The following is an 18,910-nucleotide window of genomic DNA, read 5'->3' as shown; positions in this document are numbered from 1 at the left end:
ATCATTCTTTTGGCATGTTTTGAGGTTTCCATATTCGTCATGAATATGTGGAACTATGGTTGTAAAATCTTCAAATTATGTGTGTTTCCTCATCATATTACAATGGAAATATTGTATTGCTAATGTGATGTGTTTTTGCACTGTTGACTGTTGTATAATGCAGACAAATGAAGGTACATGCGACTCAAGGTTTCCAAGAAGGAGTTGCTCTCTAATCCAGTGCTGTGTTCTTGCCCTCTCTTCAGGAGGAATGAACCCGTAAGCAGGCCTCACTCCTGGCACTCCACCAAGTTCAACGAGAGCCAATCACATACTGCCAAAACACAGTCTCCGCCCACGCCAGTCTGGCAAACAAGATATGATGCAAGGTAACCCAGAGCACAAGAAACTGGCACCTTATTTTCCTTTTTAAAATTATGTTTTATTACTTTATATACTCTCCTGTAGATGATTGAAATAAGGTTGTTCGGTTCGGTCAAGTTGCCCTTTTACCCGTGTAGTAACTCGGTAATAAGTAGGTAGCAACAATATTGTAAACATGCTATTACACAGTGAATAACAAATGTGTATGTAATTAGCTAATGATAATACAATGTTATTTGGGTAATTGCAGTGTTGGTTGTTAAGTCTGACGTCAAATGTGACGTTGAGCAATTTCCGGGTCCAAACCAGAAATTCCCTGCACCAGAGTACCAGTGTACTACAGCGGTAGAATGACAGTTCAATCGTTTTTTAGACTCTGATCTATTCATACAACAAGGGACACAGCAGCACTTTCCCGTTTTCCCCATATTATCAGCGCGTTTGAGCCTCGGAAAAGCGCTATATAAATATAATGAATTATTATCATTACTGAGGCATTTCGAAGACAGCGCCTCAGCCAACGTTGGACCCGGAACACGTCACGACTTAACAACCGAATAGGGGCAACTTTATGTAAAGTACTGCCAATTGTTTTATGTGTTGTGTATCCAGTTGAACAGGACTCCCTCCTCTTGTTTCCTCCCCAGTTCGTCCTCTACTGATCTCACCACCGGCTGGGACCAGACCAACCTGCGCAGAGTCTCCGACCAGTTCAGCTCTCTGGGCAGCATGGACAGCCTAGAGCATGTCTCCCACCCCTACCCTCCAGGCTGTCTCTCTCCGGCCAAGTCCAACAACAACAGCGTGGAGCACCTGGGGGGCGGAGGCAAGCGGGACTCCGCCTACAGCTCCTTCTCCACCAGCTCCGGCACCCCAGACTACACCCTGTCCAAGAGCAACGCCGCCTCCATGGAGAACATGCTCTATAAGGTCAGCCAGTGGGACTCAGGGGGCAACAGGCATAGTAACGGCAGGCACAGCCAGAGCCTTGGCAGCGAGGGGGTGAAGCAGCAGGAAGAGCGGCCGGGGTACCTGCAGCTTCCCGGGGGGAGCAGCACAGGGGGTCGGGAAAGCCCCAAAACCGACGAGCAGCCGGGCTTTCGCCACTCCAGCTCCGGGAGGGCCAACTTCGGGCCCGTTTGGCACGTTCCCGAGAAGAAGAAGACGACCACTTCTTCTTCTCCCTCTCCTCCCCCGCCCCCGCCCCCGGTACGCAGCGACAGCTTCGCCGCGACCAAGGTTCACGAAAAAGGGCTTGTTACGGCCTATCCCGAGCCGCCGCCTGGTCCTCACGTCCATCCCAAGTTCCACGGGAAAGGAACAGACAAAGGTTTAGAGGCCTCCGACAACAACACTCAATGCCCCAACGAAGGTCTGAGGCTTAGTCATAACCTACCCCCCAAGAATGACATTGTTAACCCGTACATTCCAGCCGATAACTCTAATCACAACCAGCTGAACACAAACAACAAGCTGTATTCCCTCTCCACTACTGACGTTAGGCTGGGCCCGCCTCCCTATGCTCACGCTCACGTGCCCTACCACCAACGGCAGTATAGCGACGAAAGCACTTTGTACTCCCAACCCAGGGCCGCGTCCACGTCCGTACCGAAACAACCACAGAACATAAGTGGTTACTACAGCAGCATGCAAGAGCTACCCACCAACAATTTCAACAACCAACTCCCCCTCTACAGCAGCCAGAATCAGGGAAGGACCCCCAGCAGCACCTCTGGGTCCAGCACGGCCATCGACCAAAACCCGGACAACAGCAGCAGCGGGGGACAGAGCCGGTACTACTGCGTCACGGCGAGGCAGCCTGGGCAGGCGGTGTCCCAGGCCCTGCTGGTGAAGGCGGACGACAGGAAAGCTGGAACTGGAGGCAAAGACGTGGTGGTACAGGGCGGCAGTGACAGGACGTCACTTAGCCCCCAGACGGTCAACAAAGCAAAGTATCAGCTACCTCAACAACCGCCGCCGTACACCAGCAACAACAGCAAAGACAGCAATGGATATAACAGACAGGACGATGGCCCTCCTCGTCATAAGCAACCATCCGCAGTCGCTCCCCCTCCCCCTGTCGTACCGGAATCTTCTCTAGCTTCTTCTAAGGCCGGCTCTGACGAGAGGGGAGGCCAGAAGAGAAACAACACATCACAGACTGCCGAAACCCACTACATGAGCTATCCCCCCAGCAAGCAGAGTGATCAGAAGAGGTCTCTGCCTCTACAGCGAGAGAGAGAGTTACCGCAAGACACCATGCAGATGCAGACTCAGGGGGTAGGCAGTAAAATCTGCCCCAAGACGACCCCCATGCTCCACTCTCTGTCCACGGAGACCACCCCAGGCCTAGGCCTAGACAAACCCAGAAACCTCACAAACTGTGAGGACGGGAGAGAGGAGGCTCTCGACCCCTTGACTGTCAAACAGGTAAGGCGGAGCGAGCGTTTCGCCACCACGCTACGCAACGAGATCCAGATGAGGAGGGCCAGACTGCAGAAGAGTAACAGCGCGGCTGCCCTCAGCGGGCCCTGTGAGGCCGAAGAGGATCCGGAGGAGGTTTGGAAGTCTCAAGAAACCTCCGCCTCCGCGTCCTCGGACGGCTCGTTCACCAGCACCTACAAGGACCACCTGAAGGAGGCCCAGGCTCGGGTGCTCAAAGCCACCTCGTTCAGGAGGAGAGACCTGGAGCCGGTCTTACTGGAGCACCCCGGGGCTGAAACCTTGCCTGGCGGCTACCCGTCCTCTCTCCTGGCACGTAAAGACGGCATCTTACAACTACCAAGCGTTTCTGAGGCTCTACCGAACAGATCTGGGTCTGTGAGTACTAGTCAGGTCACCCGCATCGGAGGCCGTAAGCGTTTCACCACCGAAAAGAAGGTGCGTTCGTTCTCCGAACCGGACAAGATCCACGAGGTGGGAGTGGACGAAGAGAGCGCGAGCTCCTTAGGGGACCGACGGAAGTTCTTTGAGGCCACCGGTAAACCCGCCTTCCCTAAACCCCTTCCCAAACAAGCCATACAAAGCTGCTCCGAAGACTCGAGACTCGAGGCCAAGGCCAGAGGAATGATGACCCACCCCAGGGAGTCTGAGTCGGACACCCTGAGAGAGGTCAGGACTAGAGCAACACCCCCGATGGAGAACACTGAGGAGGGACAGGAAGTGCCTTACTCTGTTCACAGGCAGGCCTTCCTGGAGCAGCAGAGGCTCGGGACCTTCGCCGAGTACGAGGCCACGTGGAACATCCAGAACAGGCCTCCGGAAACCAAAGCCTCTGGACGCTACCGCTCAGCCGACAACATCCTGGACCCGGGAGCGGAGGAGCGGACCAAGCCCACCTGTGTCCACGAGAGGTCTCGTTCCTCCCCTTCTGCTGACTTCTACGGCCAGGTGAGTCCACATAATAATAATAATAATAATAACTTTCATGTATATAGCGCCTTTCAAAAAACCCAAGGACGCTTTACAATTCTAAGGGAATGATCAGACAGACAAAACAGAAAACAAACAAAGCAAAACTGAAACATTGACTAGGGGCCAAAGGCCTTGGAGAACAGATGAGTTTTGAGGGCTAGTTTGAAGGAGTCCAGGGTGGGGGCGTTGCGGATCACTATGGGAAGGGAGTTCCAGAGGGTAGGTGAGGCCACGCTGAAGGCTCTGTCCCCAAAGGTCTGTATGTGACATACAGTCACATACTGTACATACATGTCATTATCCAGGATAAAAATAAAAAAAAAGATTCTGTTTTTCTCAAAAGTAAAAAAAAATTCTCATTTTCGTTTTAGAGATTGCAACGAGCAAGCACCTTGTTGACTTTCGCCATGAACTATAGCACATTAAGTTGAAGTATAGATATGCTCTCTCTCACGGTGACTTAATTTGCCTTGTTTAGACAATGAGTAATGGAGGGCCACCAAGGTAGTAGTCAAGTAAATATTAATCCAGGGTTGCTCATAAAAGTCACACCCTCAGACAAAGGAGGGCAGTGAGGAAAAGGGTGAGGAGTGTGAGAAAAAGGGTATGACCCAACTACTACTACTACTTAAAAACCTTATAGCTTTGTATTTGGTCTTGGTAGAATCAGTAGCCAAAGCATGAGGTTGTAGTATTTTGAACAAGGGCTTGCTGTTTCAATGTTGTGGATTGCTGGTGTGTTTGGGCCTAAGGAATATGTGTTTGTGTTCTATCAATCTCACAGAACGTTCCAGTTCCGGGGCGGAAGTCTGCAGATTATAACCAACCGGAGCGGAAAGCTGCAGAACAGGACAATACTGACCTGAGGTGAGGACTTCTCATTTAATATGACTTTAATCATTGTGTACATAACTATCTATATGTTACGGTACATGTGGGAAAACTAGGGTTAGGGTTAGGTGCTAGGGTTAGGGTTAGGAGTAGGGTTAGGGTTAGGTGCTAGGGTTGTGTGCTAGGGTGCTAGGGTTAGGGTTAGGGTTAAGGTTAGGGTTAGGGTTAGACATGCCAGCATGTACCAAGTCACCCTAGCACCTAACCCTAACCCTAGTTTTCCCACATGTACCGTATTCCCACATGTACCGTAACATATCTATTGTTTTCAAAAGCATTTAAAAAAAATAATAATATTTACTTACTTTTATTTTCATGAGTTAACTGGTTTTATCTATCTTATTTATCTTGAGTTAACTGGTGACACTGGTGACTGGTTTACTTACTCTTATTTTTATTCTGATGACCATCTTGAGTTAACTGGTGACACAGGCAGGAGTCTTGATACTAGTATGAATCTTTATGACTGAGCCTCTGATTGTCAAATTGTAAATCTTTTGAAATATGCTAATGCATCTAACAGTCGTAGAGTCACAGAGCTTCTCTCTTCGAGTGAGGTCCCGCTAATGCTAATGTCTGTGATCATGAGCCTCCGTCAGCGGAGGAATCTATCCCCAGGGCGGCTGGGTCAGGGAGGAACAGTGTGTTCTTTATGATCTCTCCCGGCATACTAGTGGCATGGCCCCTACCCAGCTGTGACAACACGGGCATTCTCTCTCTGGCTAGGCTTTGTGTTAGTAGTGGAGGTTTTCTGGTGTAGGCGTGTGGCTGAGACACAGAGGAAGTGTCTCATCAGCTCTCGACTAGATTACCACCACAGGGGGTTTCACTGCAGTTGGGCAAACTGAAATCGTAGCCATCCATGGATCCATGGCTACTGACATGGATTTGAAACTTAAGGTGTTTCTGTTTTCCAGATGTGTCCTACCAAACATGTTTGTCTTAAATCTTTTTATGACCAGTGGTAGAAGAATGCCTTTGGTATCATTTCAAGGTATGATATGCTGAGGGTAGGATGACCACGAAAGTTAATTTGATGAAAATCTGGAAATCGTTAATCACAGGTCCCTCTGAAGAGTCTGTTCCCTAGTTAGAAGTAGAAAACGCTGTTCGTGCTTGCTCTAGGGTTGAATCATGTATGACATAGGCAGAAACCTTGGGATCTACAGCTGTATGTTAGTCATTAAACCTGGGATAGAAGACCACGCTAACTGTAGCGCTGTGGGATACAGTTACACATCTTTCTGCCATCTCAACTCGTGTAATTACCCAAAACACAATGACAAAATCAAGCTCAGTGTTAGTAAGCTTGTAAGAGATTTGGAGAAGGCTAGCTCGTACTCTGTCATGTGGATCACACGTGCAGTTACCAGTGCTACTGGTGATCTTGTATTTCTCTGTTCCTGCTCAGTTTGCTGTAAGTCAATGTCACAATGTGTGTTGGACCAGATTTGACTCCCTGCCCACTGTTTGCTCTGTGGGCAGGGCCACAGGTCACAGTACGTGGGAAACGGAATGGTTAGTCTATTTGCTGACGAATTCATGTGACCGTGTTGAATCTATGGAGGATTAACATCAAACATGTCAGACTGAAATTATTTTTATTATTATTATTATTAAGAGATAGAATATTATAAGTTATAAGTTTCTCATTTTAATTAGTTTCATAGGTATTTTCTATTTTCAAGTATAACATTTGTTACAAATGTTAGGTTTTTTCCCATAGGCCTCTTCTTCTTATGTCTGAAGTCTTGTGTCTTTCTCTCTCACTTTCACTCCTTCCGTTAAAAAAAAGTAAGGTGCCACCGTACGTTGAATAAGCATGCTGCTTGCTAACCCCTGCATCTCTGTGACATGCAAATGACTCCTGTTGAAATGCTCCTCCTGGTTCTGCATGTGTTCAGTGTCCATCGCTAGCATGTTTGCTGATGGGGGTGGGGGGGGGGGGGGGGGGTGTGTATCCTGAAATGCTTTACTCCAGCATTATGACCAGTCACACTGCCTATTTAATAATAATAATAACTTTATCTGTATAGCGCTTTTCCTGCAAACGTTGCAGCTCAAAGTGCTTTAATCTCTGCTTTAAGTGCTTGAAAGGTTAGATATTGGTTTGAAATGTATGCTTTATTAAATCCGTGGAGTTTAAATGTTATAATGCTGACTTTGTATCAGAATCCAATCTATATTATTTAATCTAAGAGAGGGAAAAAAATGATTCTGTTAATTTCCACTCAGACATTTCATAACAGCTGAACTGAGCAACATGATCCCAACCAGTTTTTCAGGTATCTCAAATTGCTCAACTAACTATAGGTGAAACCTACTGAGAGGTGATGGATATCTGGTCTTCTTGAGTAACCTCATTGAATAGATAATACCATATAACACCCACATTTGCATCACACAACTGCTGTGTTATGGAGATCAGTGGGAACCCAGGCGGATGAGCTAAGTGATGCCCCACCTAGGTGAGGTTACTGATACCTGGAAGGTTCCAGACAGGTGCCACCTGCCACAGTGAGAGGTTCAAGTTAGCAGCACAGGGCTCTGTCTCTCTATCCACTACTGCACCATGAGGCTACCAGAGCTCCACCTAGGGTGAGTCGGTAGGTTAAAGGAAACTATTAAAGGAACACTTTTTGTTCTTCGAATTTCGGACATTAATCAAGATTGCAATACGAGTATTTGGTACTGGTAGGTTGGATTGTTGGGGGTTTGACCTCTTGATTTGTGATCCAAAGAAATGCTGTTAGTAAGTAAGTAAGTAAGTAAAGCTTTATTTATATAGCGCCTTTCGTACATAAATGCAACTCAAAGCGCTTTACAATATGTTCTCAATGTTAGAGCGATTGAGCTACTTTATATGATCTGGTATTGCTCTGGTCAGATTGTCATCCACATATTCATAATGACAGTAACGGTACACACGCAGTTTAGGTACACGTGTGTAGCAACGCTTGATGTTGTTGTTATAGTCTGGAGAATGCTGGGTCTTACTGTTGATTTTGTATCTGTTTAATGGTTTTGGAAAAATCGAATTTAGCCTAGTGTTAGAAATTCAAGTGTCTTTTTTGTCTTTATTTTATTTTTACTTTGAAGCTAACATGTCGTCTGTGTTGCTATAGAATCGGTGTCCTTAACAACCAAGCATCTTAACACAAGCATTGCTTTGTTTCTTTTTGTTTTTGTTTTTACAACATTACCAGTTTTGATCATATACCTCTCAGTGTTAGCGCAGGTTCTTTAAAGATGTCGGGTTTAGGAGAGAATTAAGATCTTAACGTAGCAGACTGATGATGATGTTTAGGTGGGGCTGGGTGCTCCTCACCGTTTACAGTTAATGGCAGTCGTCTGACACGGCCTCGAGCAGCAGACAGGTCTGAGCATGCCGATGTCTCCCACCCCACGCCGTGATTATACACGACAACCACTCTAATACACAATACAGCAGCATCTGTGCATGCTACTGTACTACTGTCCATACCATGACGCTTTCCCCCTAATTCTTCTCTGTCTGTTCTAGTCTCTCTGCCTCTCTCTCTCTCTCGCCCTCTGTCCAGTCCACATCTCACTTCTTCTCTTCTTCTGTCTTTCAAGCCTTCTTCTCTCAGGCCAATCTCTCTGTTTCCACATTGAGCACAGCAACTGTGTGTGTGTCCCCCCCCCCCCTGTGTCAGACAGGTATACTGTCAGGTGTAGTGCTGAGGCACAAATATGTACATTTCAAGCCTGCAAACTGCGACACTTTAAATAAATGTGCAATAACACTATGTGCAATATGACAACCCTAGTCGTCTATCTGTACAGTATAGTATAGTGGATAGTGTACATAGCCTTTATTTATGTAAACCAGCTCCTTTCCCTTCTTGTGTTTTTTTTAAGTTTTTTTTTTAAAGTTTTTTTTTTCTTTCCTAGCACCAGGGGAGCCACCCCTCCTAAATGTCGTTGTTTGGTACCTGTACTGTAGCAATGACAATAAAGACCATTCATTCATTCATTCATTCATATACTATATCCTGTGTGGCTGTGAATGTCTGTCCTGTCATTGCCTTATTCCAGTTAGGTGTATTACTTACTTATGATACACACACGTCTTCTTACCTCTTTTGTTGACCATGACATTGACTAGTAGAGGAATACCAGTTAGTTGCTGTTATTTATTTGGAAGTTACTGTGATTGCCTCAGAGGAAGTCAGACTTTTCTTTCATCTTGGCAACCGCGTTCATCCCATTTTGTGTGTTTTTGTTTGTAAAGATCCTCACAACCAGTTGCCATTGAGGGCTTAGACTTTGTGCTGTTACTTTAAGTCTCCAGGATATCCCCCAGCGCTTTGGAATGAGCCTTTTCTGACCACCATGACCTCCTGAAAACAGCCACACAAGCGCCTTTTGTCCCCCCCCTCCCCCCTCCCATGACTACCACTGGCCATAAATCCAGAAGCTTGAGTTAAAAATGTAAAATGATTGAGAATGTTAAAAAAAAACGTCATCTGGGGCCAGTAGCTTAGGAACTGGGAGAAAGATTTTTTTCCCCTCTGCATGGCAGACTTGTGGGAACACAAATATGCTTCTTTCAGCTGCCAGCCCCAAGAGTTACCAAGGAGGGAGGGATGTAAAAACATTTTGAGGAGAAGTCAGAGTGTCTTGTCGTGTGTTGAATTAAACATAATCATAGTGGCTCACGTTGAAGACGTCGAAGCCTTCTGTGGTTACAGGTTATTAGCCTATGTCACATAGTAGTAGCCTATGTAATTATGTCATTTACCTCAAGATGTAATTCTCTGTCGCTTGTGTACAATCGTGCAATGTTTGTTCTCGTCTGTTTCTCTGACAGAGCGCACGGCGATTCCAGAGTGAGAGGAGAGAAGCCTGCGGAGCTCGAACATTTCCCAGAACCACCCCCTCCTCCGCTCACGACAAGAGAGAGCCCTGAAAGCAGACACATAGCCGCCCCTGTCCCCCCCGAGTACCACAGACCCACATCCATCTCCTCCTACAACCCCGTGGACACGGCCGCCCCCCTCCCTCCCCCCCCCGAGGTCTTCCCCCCCCCCTCCGCTCCCAGGAGGAAGGCTCCTGTGCCCCAGCGCCCCCCCCCCCCCAAAACTGGACAAGTACAGACGTCCAGAGTTCACTCCCCCCCCGCTCGCCGACTCCCACGAGTCCCTCGCCGGTTCCTCTCAGAGAGGAGGAGCCTCCGCCTCGACCGCCCGGCCCCCGAGCAGAGAACTCAACTCCTCCCTCGCCTCTGTCTCCGCCCCTTCTCCTCCGAAGAGGGTTTCTTCTTCCGAGCAGAGCAAAGGATTTGCGGAGAGAGAGCAGGGGGCCGTACCCCGAGTGGAAACGTCCAATTCGGAGCCGGCTCCTCCTCCTCCTCCCCTGCCCCTGCCCTCCTCCTCCTCCTGCGGACCGGCTACCCTGCCCAAGCCCTCCGGTATGGATGGGCAGCGCTCGCCGTCGCCCCAGTTCCTTCCCCAGAGGCTCACAGACAAGCCTCCCGCCGTCTCCCCGCAGGATGAGAACACAACCTCCGCAAGGTAAGAGAGAGACAGAGATCAGCCACGTTTGCTTTTTGAGACACTTTCGCGAGAGCTTTCACAGTGTGCAGTCTAGCCAATGTAATGACTCTGTAAGGGCTGCTCCGCATTAGTGTATCTTTATGAGCTAACATACATACAAACAGGCTTATTGAGACTCTCTCGGCTTCCCAGGGGAATTAGCAGGCAAGTACTACCAGTGTGCTACTGCCTCGTTTACAGGGGGGGGGATCTTGTGTCTTTGGCATGTGCAGAATACCATATCTTTTAACACGAGCCGTTCGTTTAACAAGTTCTCGGTTCTTCAGACTATAATTGATATCGTCTGTAGTGCTGTAGAACACCGTACTGTACATTCCAGCATTCTAGAACCCAAAGTGGCGGGAGGAGGAGTCCGGAACATCGGGTGCATGCCAGGATGTTGGGCAGCATGAAAAAAGAAGAAGAAAAAAAAAGCTCTAATGTCATAATGTCATATGACTCTGAATCAGCCTTCTGTGTCTATGGTTAGAATCACTGTAGCAGCTGTACTTCTGCTCCTCTCACAGAGAGATCCACAAAGCGTGCCACAAAGCTTTTAACACAGTGTTTCCCCTACCATTGCCTTGGGGGGGCGGTCCATGCCGGTCCTATTCCACGGTCCATGCCACAAGGCAGCAAACCTAGGGGAAACACTAACATTAAAAACATTTGTATCACTGCACAGACTCATGGTCTCTCTCTGTGTGTTTTTCTTGCTTTATTTAAGCAATATCACACGAGAAGGGAGTGCTGTTGATACTGAATATCATGATGCACGGCTGTGATTCGGTCGTCGGTTACGAGGCCACAGGCCTCAACCGATAGTTCCGCCGCAACTGGACTGTTGCCTAGTAACCTGAACACAAACATCTGCAGGCTAGCTAACCTTGTATTAACAACGGTCATTTCGGAGTGATACATATAGTTAAAAGTCCCAGTGCTGTTATACTGTATATCGGCGCTCACAGAATGCCTCTTGTCCAATCAAATTACTTCGGTCGGAAACTAACTGTTGTATTAAATGATATTATAGGATGGAGGACGTGATGGAGGATGTGATGGAGAGCAACAGCACGGCGGTGAAGAAGGTCCCCATCAAGATCGTCCACTCAGAGACCGTGACGGAGAAGGAGAGCCGACAGTACCTGCTGCACAGCGAGGCCACCGTAGGAGCCCAGGGGCCTGGGGTGACCCCGCTCAGCAGCCTGGGGGCCCCGGACCAGTCCTCCTACTCTCTGTTCTGTGCTTACACACGCCAGGGGCCCGACAGAGACCCCACCCACCCCCCCCCGGCTGCTCCTCACACAGACCACCCAGGACCCCAGAGAGACACGGACACGGCTCCACTCAGGGACCACAGCAGCCTTACTGGCCCACAGTCACAGGCGGCCCCCCAGCCCCCCACCGAGGCGGCCAGCAGCAACGGGGTCGCCCCCCCGGGCGGCACGCACGCCGAGGAGGACGTGAAGAGAGACGAGCTGGCCCGGGACATCATGGGCAAGGACAAGTCCCTGGCCGACATCCTGGACCAGAGCAAGATGAAGACCACCATGGACCTGATGGAGGGCATCTTCCCCCAGGGGGAGGTGCTTCTGCTGGAGGGGGCGCACCAGCGCAGGAAGGTGGCCCCCAAACAGACCTCACCCCGGGCCTCGGAGGAGAGGTCAGCGTTGCTTTGTATTACCTTTAATCAGTCTCCATCTAAAGCCTCAGACATGTATTTTATATGGCTAGTGGCTGCTCTATTTAAATGTAATATAAATAATACGATTAAAAGCGTCTGCTAAATGGCAACATTATTATTATTATAAAAATTATTAATACGTAAATATAGGCCTAATACTTGCTTGCCAGTAGCCATTTAAAGGGACATTTTCCAGATACTACTTTAACTTAAGTTTAAGTTTATGGACTTTAACCTGAGTCCATAAAAGAAGATTTCTTTTGTCCTCAGATAAGACTTTGGCTGTTAAACACACGCTACTGAGGGAAAAACTAGTCCTAGCTGACTAGTTAGTCCATGTGCAGGGCTTTGAAACGTAGTGATCTTTGTTACATACGAGAGGTAAATATTGACTAGAAAGATCACATGAAGATGGTGTCATTTCATAGTAAAGTAACTCATGAGAAGACTCAGCCACCTGTTGGTGAAATAGAGAATTACACCGCAGTACCAAAACTTCCCTTGCAACTGTTTGAAGACGAGAGTTAAGAATCCTAATCACTGGCACATTCAAATGGTAAATGGTAAATGGACTGCACTTATATAGCGCCTTTTTTGCTGCTCCAAAGCGCTTTACAACGGCCTCTCATTCACCCACATTCACACACACACACACCAATGGCGCTGGCCCGCTCACTGGGAACAAATTTGGGGTTCAGTATCTTGCCCAAGGACACTTCGACATGTGGCCAGCCGGGGCTCGAACCACCGATCTGCCAACCTTGTGATCGATCATTAGACGGCGGCTCTACCTCCTGTGCCACAGCCGCCCCCATGCTCCAGATGAGTACTTGGTGCGTGTACCTTTATACTCAAAATGCATCCATCTCTCTTTCAGGAATGAGGAAGACAGTCTAGTCAATGCCGTTGCCTTGGTGACCAGTTCTACGTACTACAGCACGTCGGCTCCCAAGGCCGAGCTTCTGATCAAGATGAAGGACATGCAGGAGCAGGAACAGAGCGAGGAGGACTCTGAGGACGAGCTGGATAACGACCTGGCCGATAAGAAGGTACTTAACCCTCTCTGTAATACAGTCATTCACAGTGGGACATTGAACAGTTGATCTCATTTACATGTTTGGCATTTAGCAGACGCCTTATTCCAAAACGACTTACAATCAATACATTTGACTAAGCAAGTGAATCATCAATCCACCAGTCGTAGCAGGAAGAGTAATCTAGCTCAGGCCCGGGGCCATTGGCAGTCTCAGTGATAGAAGGAAAAATCTTCTTCTATATATAGACACTGGAGAAACAGAGAGACAGTACAAGGGGGTCAATAGACGTTTTTAGGGGACACAGTAAAGGGGAAAAAGCGGGTGTCTCAGGAGACGTAGTGCTGGGGGTAGTAGATGTCTCAGGAGGAGCAGTTAAGATGTAACCTGAAGAGATGGGTCTTCAGTCTCAGACGGAAGAGCCTGATCTGCTGGATGCATTATCCCTTCAATTATGTTCAATAATGTTGGGTTAATGAACGGTGTTAAAAACAATCCTACATTAGTTTTTACTGATTTGAAATGTGCATCTTCCTGTGGCCCCGCCCACCTCCTGACTGACACGTCTGCCCACCTGTAGCAGGAGCTGATCGACAGCCTGAGCAGGAAGCTGCAGGTGCTGCGGGAGGCGAGGGAGAGCGTCCAGGAGGACGTGTTGGACAACAACGCGCTGGGGGACGAGGTGGAGGCCACCGTGCAGCAGGTCTGCAAGCCCAACGAGCTGGACAAGTTCCGCATGTTCGTGGGCGACCTGGACAAGGTGGTGAGCCTGCTGCTGTCCCTGTCAGGCAGGCTGGCCAGGGTGGAGAACGCTCTCAACAGCCTGGAGGAGGACACCTCCCCGGAGGAGAGGGTGAGTTACCCGGGGAGAGGGAGGGAGGGAGGGAGGGAGGGAGGGGGGGAGGGAGGGAGGGAGGAGGAGGAGGAGGAGAGGGTGAGTTACCCTGGGAGGGAGGGAGGGAGGGAGGGAGGGAGGAGGACACCTCCCCGGAGGAGAGGGTGAGTTCCCCTGGGAGAGGCTGAGGAGGGAGGGAGGGAGGGAGGGAGGGAGGAGGACACCTCCCCGGAGGAGAGGGTGAGTTCCCCTGGGCGAGGGAGGGGAGGGAGGGAGGGAGGAGGAGGAGGACACCTCCCCGGAGGAGAGGGTGAGTTCCCCTGGGCGAGGGAGGGGAGGGAGGGAAGGAGGGATGAGGAGGAGGAGGATGGGGTAGTAGGGCATTCTAACTTATGGAGCCAGCTAGTGGTCAGACACAATGTCACAATGAGATATTGTGAGTTTAGAATGATAAGGTTCTATCTCCGTTTAGGGTAGTTCAGAGATATTGAGCGTCACAGTTTTTACATTCCATTATGTTTGGTGAGATGAAACCTTTGTATTTGATTAATTACTAACTCAAAAACGTCAACATTTAAAAAAAAAAAATAACACCACACAGGCATTAATAAACACCTAATGAGTCAGATTATGTAAAAAAAAAAAAAAAAAAAATGGAGATCCTAGAACCTTATAATTCTAACGTCACCATTCCGGCTCCTCCCCCCCCCCCACAGCGCACGCTGACCGACAAGAGGAAGCTGCTGATCCGGCAGCACGAGGACGCCAAGGAGCTGAAGGAGAACCTGGACCGGCGGGAGCGCGTGGTCTACGACATCCTGGCCAGCCGCCTGGGGGAGGAGAGCCTGGCCGACTACGAGCACTTCGTCAAGATGAAGTCGGCGCTCATCATCGAGCAGCGCAAGCTGGAGGACAAGATCAAACTGGGCGACGAGCAGCTCAAGTGTCTGACGGACAGCCTGCCTCTGGACCAGAGGCCGCCCCTGTGAGAGGACGCCCGGGCGCCCCCTGTGAGGGTCGCCCCCTGTGAGGTTCGCCCCCTGTGAGGGTCGCCCCTGTGAGGACACTGGTCGCCTTTCACAGAGGCCGCCCCTGTGAGGGGACACCGAACACACGCTGACTGTGACTCTGACGGCCCTAACTGTTTTATTACTGACCTCAGTCCAGTCTGAAGGCTTCTGCAGTTGACCACTATGTCCAGTAGAGGGCGACAGCCGAGAGGGGGCTCTCTGACTCTGACTGTGGGTCAGCTTGGGGCTGTGTATGTCTATATATCGCCAGGCTAGGTTTGTCGTTTCTCTGACGTCCTGCTCAGCGTCTCGTGCTGGTCTGGCTCTGACGGAACCCCCGGCAGAGTGCACATGATGTCATAATGTCTTTATATATTTCACACGTCTATTCTACCCGGGACTCGCCATGAAACCACATGATTCCACTGGGATTGAACGAACGACCTCCCCGAAAATGACTCTTCTTTTAGAGGGTGCTGTCTATGTCTATTCCCCCATGGCATCAACCACTGTCCATGTGTAAGGCCTATGTAAAAGAATAATTCCATGATGTTTTTAGTAATTTATTGTAGCAGTTTTGAATCTGTACAGAGGAATAGCATAGGACAGTATTTTATCGTCAACTGATTCTTAGCCAACTTAACTCCTGTTAGTCAACAATGCATGTATCTATCTGACGCTTATCGACCACATCGGAAACATTTAATATCGAATAACTTACTGTAATGAATGATTTGATCCTTGGTTTTCATGTAAAGTAATCGTGATAATCATTTATATTTCAGTGGAAGATATGTTTCCCTCTTTCAAAATACTGGTGGCCTTTTGCCCTGTTTGTTTTCATGGTGTCGTCATCTTGGTAAGATTTCCTCTCTCCGATAACGAGCTTCATTGACATCGTGTGAAGACATATCGGAGCGTTTCGCAGCACCTCCTCGACCTCTGTATGCTACCGGTGGAAAGGACACAGTGGAGTGGTTTACTGGTCATTTCAAACAGCACTCATAACTTAACTACGGTCCAGACCCGATTACCAGACAGCACTTCAAGTCTCCAGTGAAAGGATACGTCCACTTCTGATGTGCCTGGGTGTCAATAGCTCATACCACTGTAAGGTCAAAGGTCAAGGTGTCTGACCTAGTATATTTGAGTACCTCAGAGCTGTACTCTAGGCCCACCCATATTGTGAAGGGAGAATTGTTGAGCCTTCATGTGATATACTCAAGTCTAGTAGCCTAAGTTGATTGAGTGTTCTTGCTACTGTATATTAGATGGAATGTGCTTTTACCTCTGCAGTTGTTTAAATCCTCCATATGTTACTCCTTGTTGGTGCTTGTCATGTTGTGTGCATACAGGTATGAAGGTTCAGCTGTCCTGTGAGAGTGTACCGGGAAAAAAACACCCCTACATTTCTGAATATAGGCAATATCTCACAAGATAAAGGTGTTACCTGTTATTCTAATACAAATGTGCTCCCTAGCCGGGAAACCCCATCTCAAATAGGCACGTTTCCCGGCTCATATCCTGTATAAATTCACCTCAGTGTTTTTGGTCCATATTGAAGAATATTACTTTTTCTTTTAAGCCCTGAATTTTAAAAAGGAAACAATAATATGCTAAATATTTTTTGGGGGGGCAATCAACTTTCTGACTATTGATATATTGTTGACACCGTATCTACTATGTTCAGTCCATTTACAAAGGTTATTAAGCCCAATGCTTGAAGGAGTTTGTGTAAAGTGTTACAGTGTCTCTGGCTCCGTACTGTACTCTGCTACAGATCAACACTTTAACACTCGTTTAACAGCTGTGCTGCTTTATACACAATAAAGGGTCTGCTGAACACGTGTGTGTTGTGTGTGTGTTGTGTGTTGTGTGTGTGTGTGTGTGTGTGTGTGTGTGTGTGTGTGTGTGTGTGTTGTGTGTGTGTGTGTTAAATATTAAACAGCTCTCCAGTTTAATATTTAACCCTCTCCTCACTGATATCGGAAGGATGAAGTACTTTGACATGCCCTTTAAACACATCCGACATGCCCTTTAAACACATCTGACACGCCCTTTAAACACATCTGACATGCCCTTTAAACACATCTGGGGGGCAGGAGTCATAAGGACATTGAAGAAGAATAGAATATCCAACATGGATGCAAGGTTCTCTCTGCTGTGTTGGTAGAATCATCATCCCCAGAGGGAAAGGACACTTGGAAGATATTTAACTACAAAACTAAGCTACGGTAAGAAGCACATACACATCCTTAATTGTCACATTATTTCCTCATCCTCGTTACTTAAATGAATATTATGGCTAGTGAATCATTAGCTAAGGTGGTATTTATGGAGTGTGTATAAAGGCCTCGACGTCTCAAAGTTACTTCACATGACTTGGATCGAGAGCAGTTCTACAGCAGGAGAGAAAGCTTGTTCTTACTTCAGGTGTTTGATTAAGGATTTATATCGTTTTTGGGAACCTTTCATAAGAGGTAAATCGTTGTGCTTTACTGATTAATTTTAGCTTGTATGTTTTTTGAACAATGCATACAGAATAGCTGCTTAGGCATAGGCTATATCAATATTATTGACTTATAAACGAACGGTGCCATGTTAAGCCAACAGTGCTCAGTGGTCACTTTGTATGGTAAAGTGCTGTATCATGAGTGTCTGCTGTCACGGCTGTGGCGCAGGAGGTAGAGCCGCCATCTAATGATCGCAAGGTCGGCAGATCGGCGGTTCGAGCCCCGGCTGGCCACATGTCGAAGTGCCCTTGGGCAAGACACTGAACCCCAAATTGCTCCCAGTGAGCGGGCCGGCCGGCGCCTTGCATGGTAGTTTGCCGCCATTGGTGTGTGAATGTGTGTGTGAATGTGTGTGTGAATGGGTGAATGAGAGGCCGTTGTAAAGCGCTTTGGATAAAGGCGCTATATACTGTAAGTGCCGTCCATTTCATACAGCTGGTGGGAATATCAATATGTAAGTGTTTACCCAATGTGACTTGAAGGTGTTATTTTTTCATTAGGTGTCATGGAGACCAGACAAGCCATGTGAACTAAGCCACGTCTAACACGGCATGCTTTCTACCTGGACGAGGATTAACCCTGCTGTCCGTTTGAGACCCTTCCTTAACCACTGCTGTGCCCCCCCCCCACCCCTGCGACATGGTCTACCTAGCACACACTGCTCACTGGCAGTTCGTGGGCATGGTGATAGGATGTCTGAGCTGGGTCCTGACGATGATGACAGCTGGCTTCAACGAGTGGAGGTTGTGGCACGTGTCTGACATGTCGGTCATAACCTCGGGTGTGGCGTGGGTGGGCATCTGGAGGGCGTGCTTCTACAGTCACAACCTGCCACAGAGCAGCACAACCACAGAGTTCTGCACGAGCATGGGCATCACCGACACGTTTGTCCCCGTGGAGATCTCTGTGGCCCAGGTGTCAATCATGGTGGCGGCGGTCGGGGGACTGGCTGGGAACATCATTGCGTTGTACGCTATGAGGAGTGTGTTGTTTGCGGTGCAGAGTCGTGCCCAAGTCAAACTGGTCTTTTCAGCGGCAGGGGTGGTATATCTGCTCACAGGGGTGTGTTCCCTGGTGCCACTACTCTGGAACATGAGTTCTGTGCTGACCAATCGCACGATCGAGTTCCCCCCGGAGTTTCACATGCCTGTGGCCCCCGACAGACAGGAGGTGGGGTCGGCCATCATGCTCGGGCTCACGGCCTCGATTCTGGTCATTGTCAGCGGGCTTATTTTTTTGGGCTACAGGTACCCACGCCAGGGTCAGGGGTCGACGGCCAATCAGCCAATGAGGGACGACAAAGACAAGGACTCTTTCTGTGCCTCGTTGTCTGGGACAGCCATGACACAGAGGTCTACGTTACACAAAAGAGACACAAGTGATCACCATGCAAGAGACAATCTGGCCTTCGAGGCAGAGGAGAACTCTTAAGGGCAGAGGACATTCACCAAGAACACTTCTTGTTTCTGTGTGGGAATGTCACAGGCTTTCCTCTCTCTCAGTTGATAGTTTATTATGAACATGAGCAGAGTGGAGAATCACACTGGCCAGGAACATTGATTTGATGAGTTTGACACACACATTTTTGTCCAATATCGTCAAATGGAC

The 18,910-nt window shown here is 48.5% G+C and overlaps 2 protein-coding genes across 2 annotated transcripts in view; both read left to right on the top strand.

The window, feature by feature from the left end:
• Window positions 1-16,583, top strand: part of shroom2a (shroom family member 2a) — a gene marked incomplete at its 5' end in the record, with an annotated part of 39,656 nt that extends 23,073 nt beyond the window's left edge. Inside the window, 9 exon segments of the mRNA XM_080535989.1 lie at window positions 246-368; window positions 1,011-3,753; window positions 4,562-4,644; window positions 9,503-9,758; window positions 9,760-10,205; window positions 11,260-11,889; window positions 12,788-12,959; window positions 13,525-13,797; window positions 14,496-16,583. Of these exon segments, the coding sequence (XP_080392115.1) occupies window positions 246-368; window positions 1,011-3,753; window positions 4,562-4,644; window positions 9,503-9,758; window positions 9,760-10,205; window positions 11,260-11,889; window positions 12,788-12,959; window positions 13,525-13,797; window positions 14,496-14,768 (4,999 nt within the window). The 3' untranslated portion in view covers window positions 14,769-16,583.
• A 1,358-nt stretch (window positions 16,584-17,941) lies between these two features.
• Window positions 17,942-18,733, top strand: cldn34a (claudin 34a; the record flags this gene model as incomplete). The annotated part of the gene is made up of 1 exon (XM_080535988.1): window positions 17,942-18,733. The coding sequence occupies one exon, from the start codon at window positions 17,942-17,944 to the stop codon at window positions 18,731-18,733; it is 792 nt and encodes a 263-aa protein (XP_080392114.1).
• Window positions 18,734-18,910: the final 177 nt, after the last annotated feature.

This window comes from Nansenia antarctica (genome assembly GCF_963989245.1).
Source record: "Nansenia antarctica genome assembly, chromosome: 7".
NCBI lineage: Eukaryota > Metazoa > Chordata > Actinopteri > Argentiniformes > Microstomatidae > Nansenia > Nansenia antarctica.
Note: the sequence above shows the minus strand (reverse complement) of the source record. Positions and strands in the feature narration are given on the sequence as shown.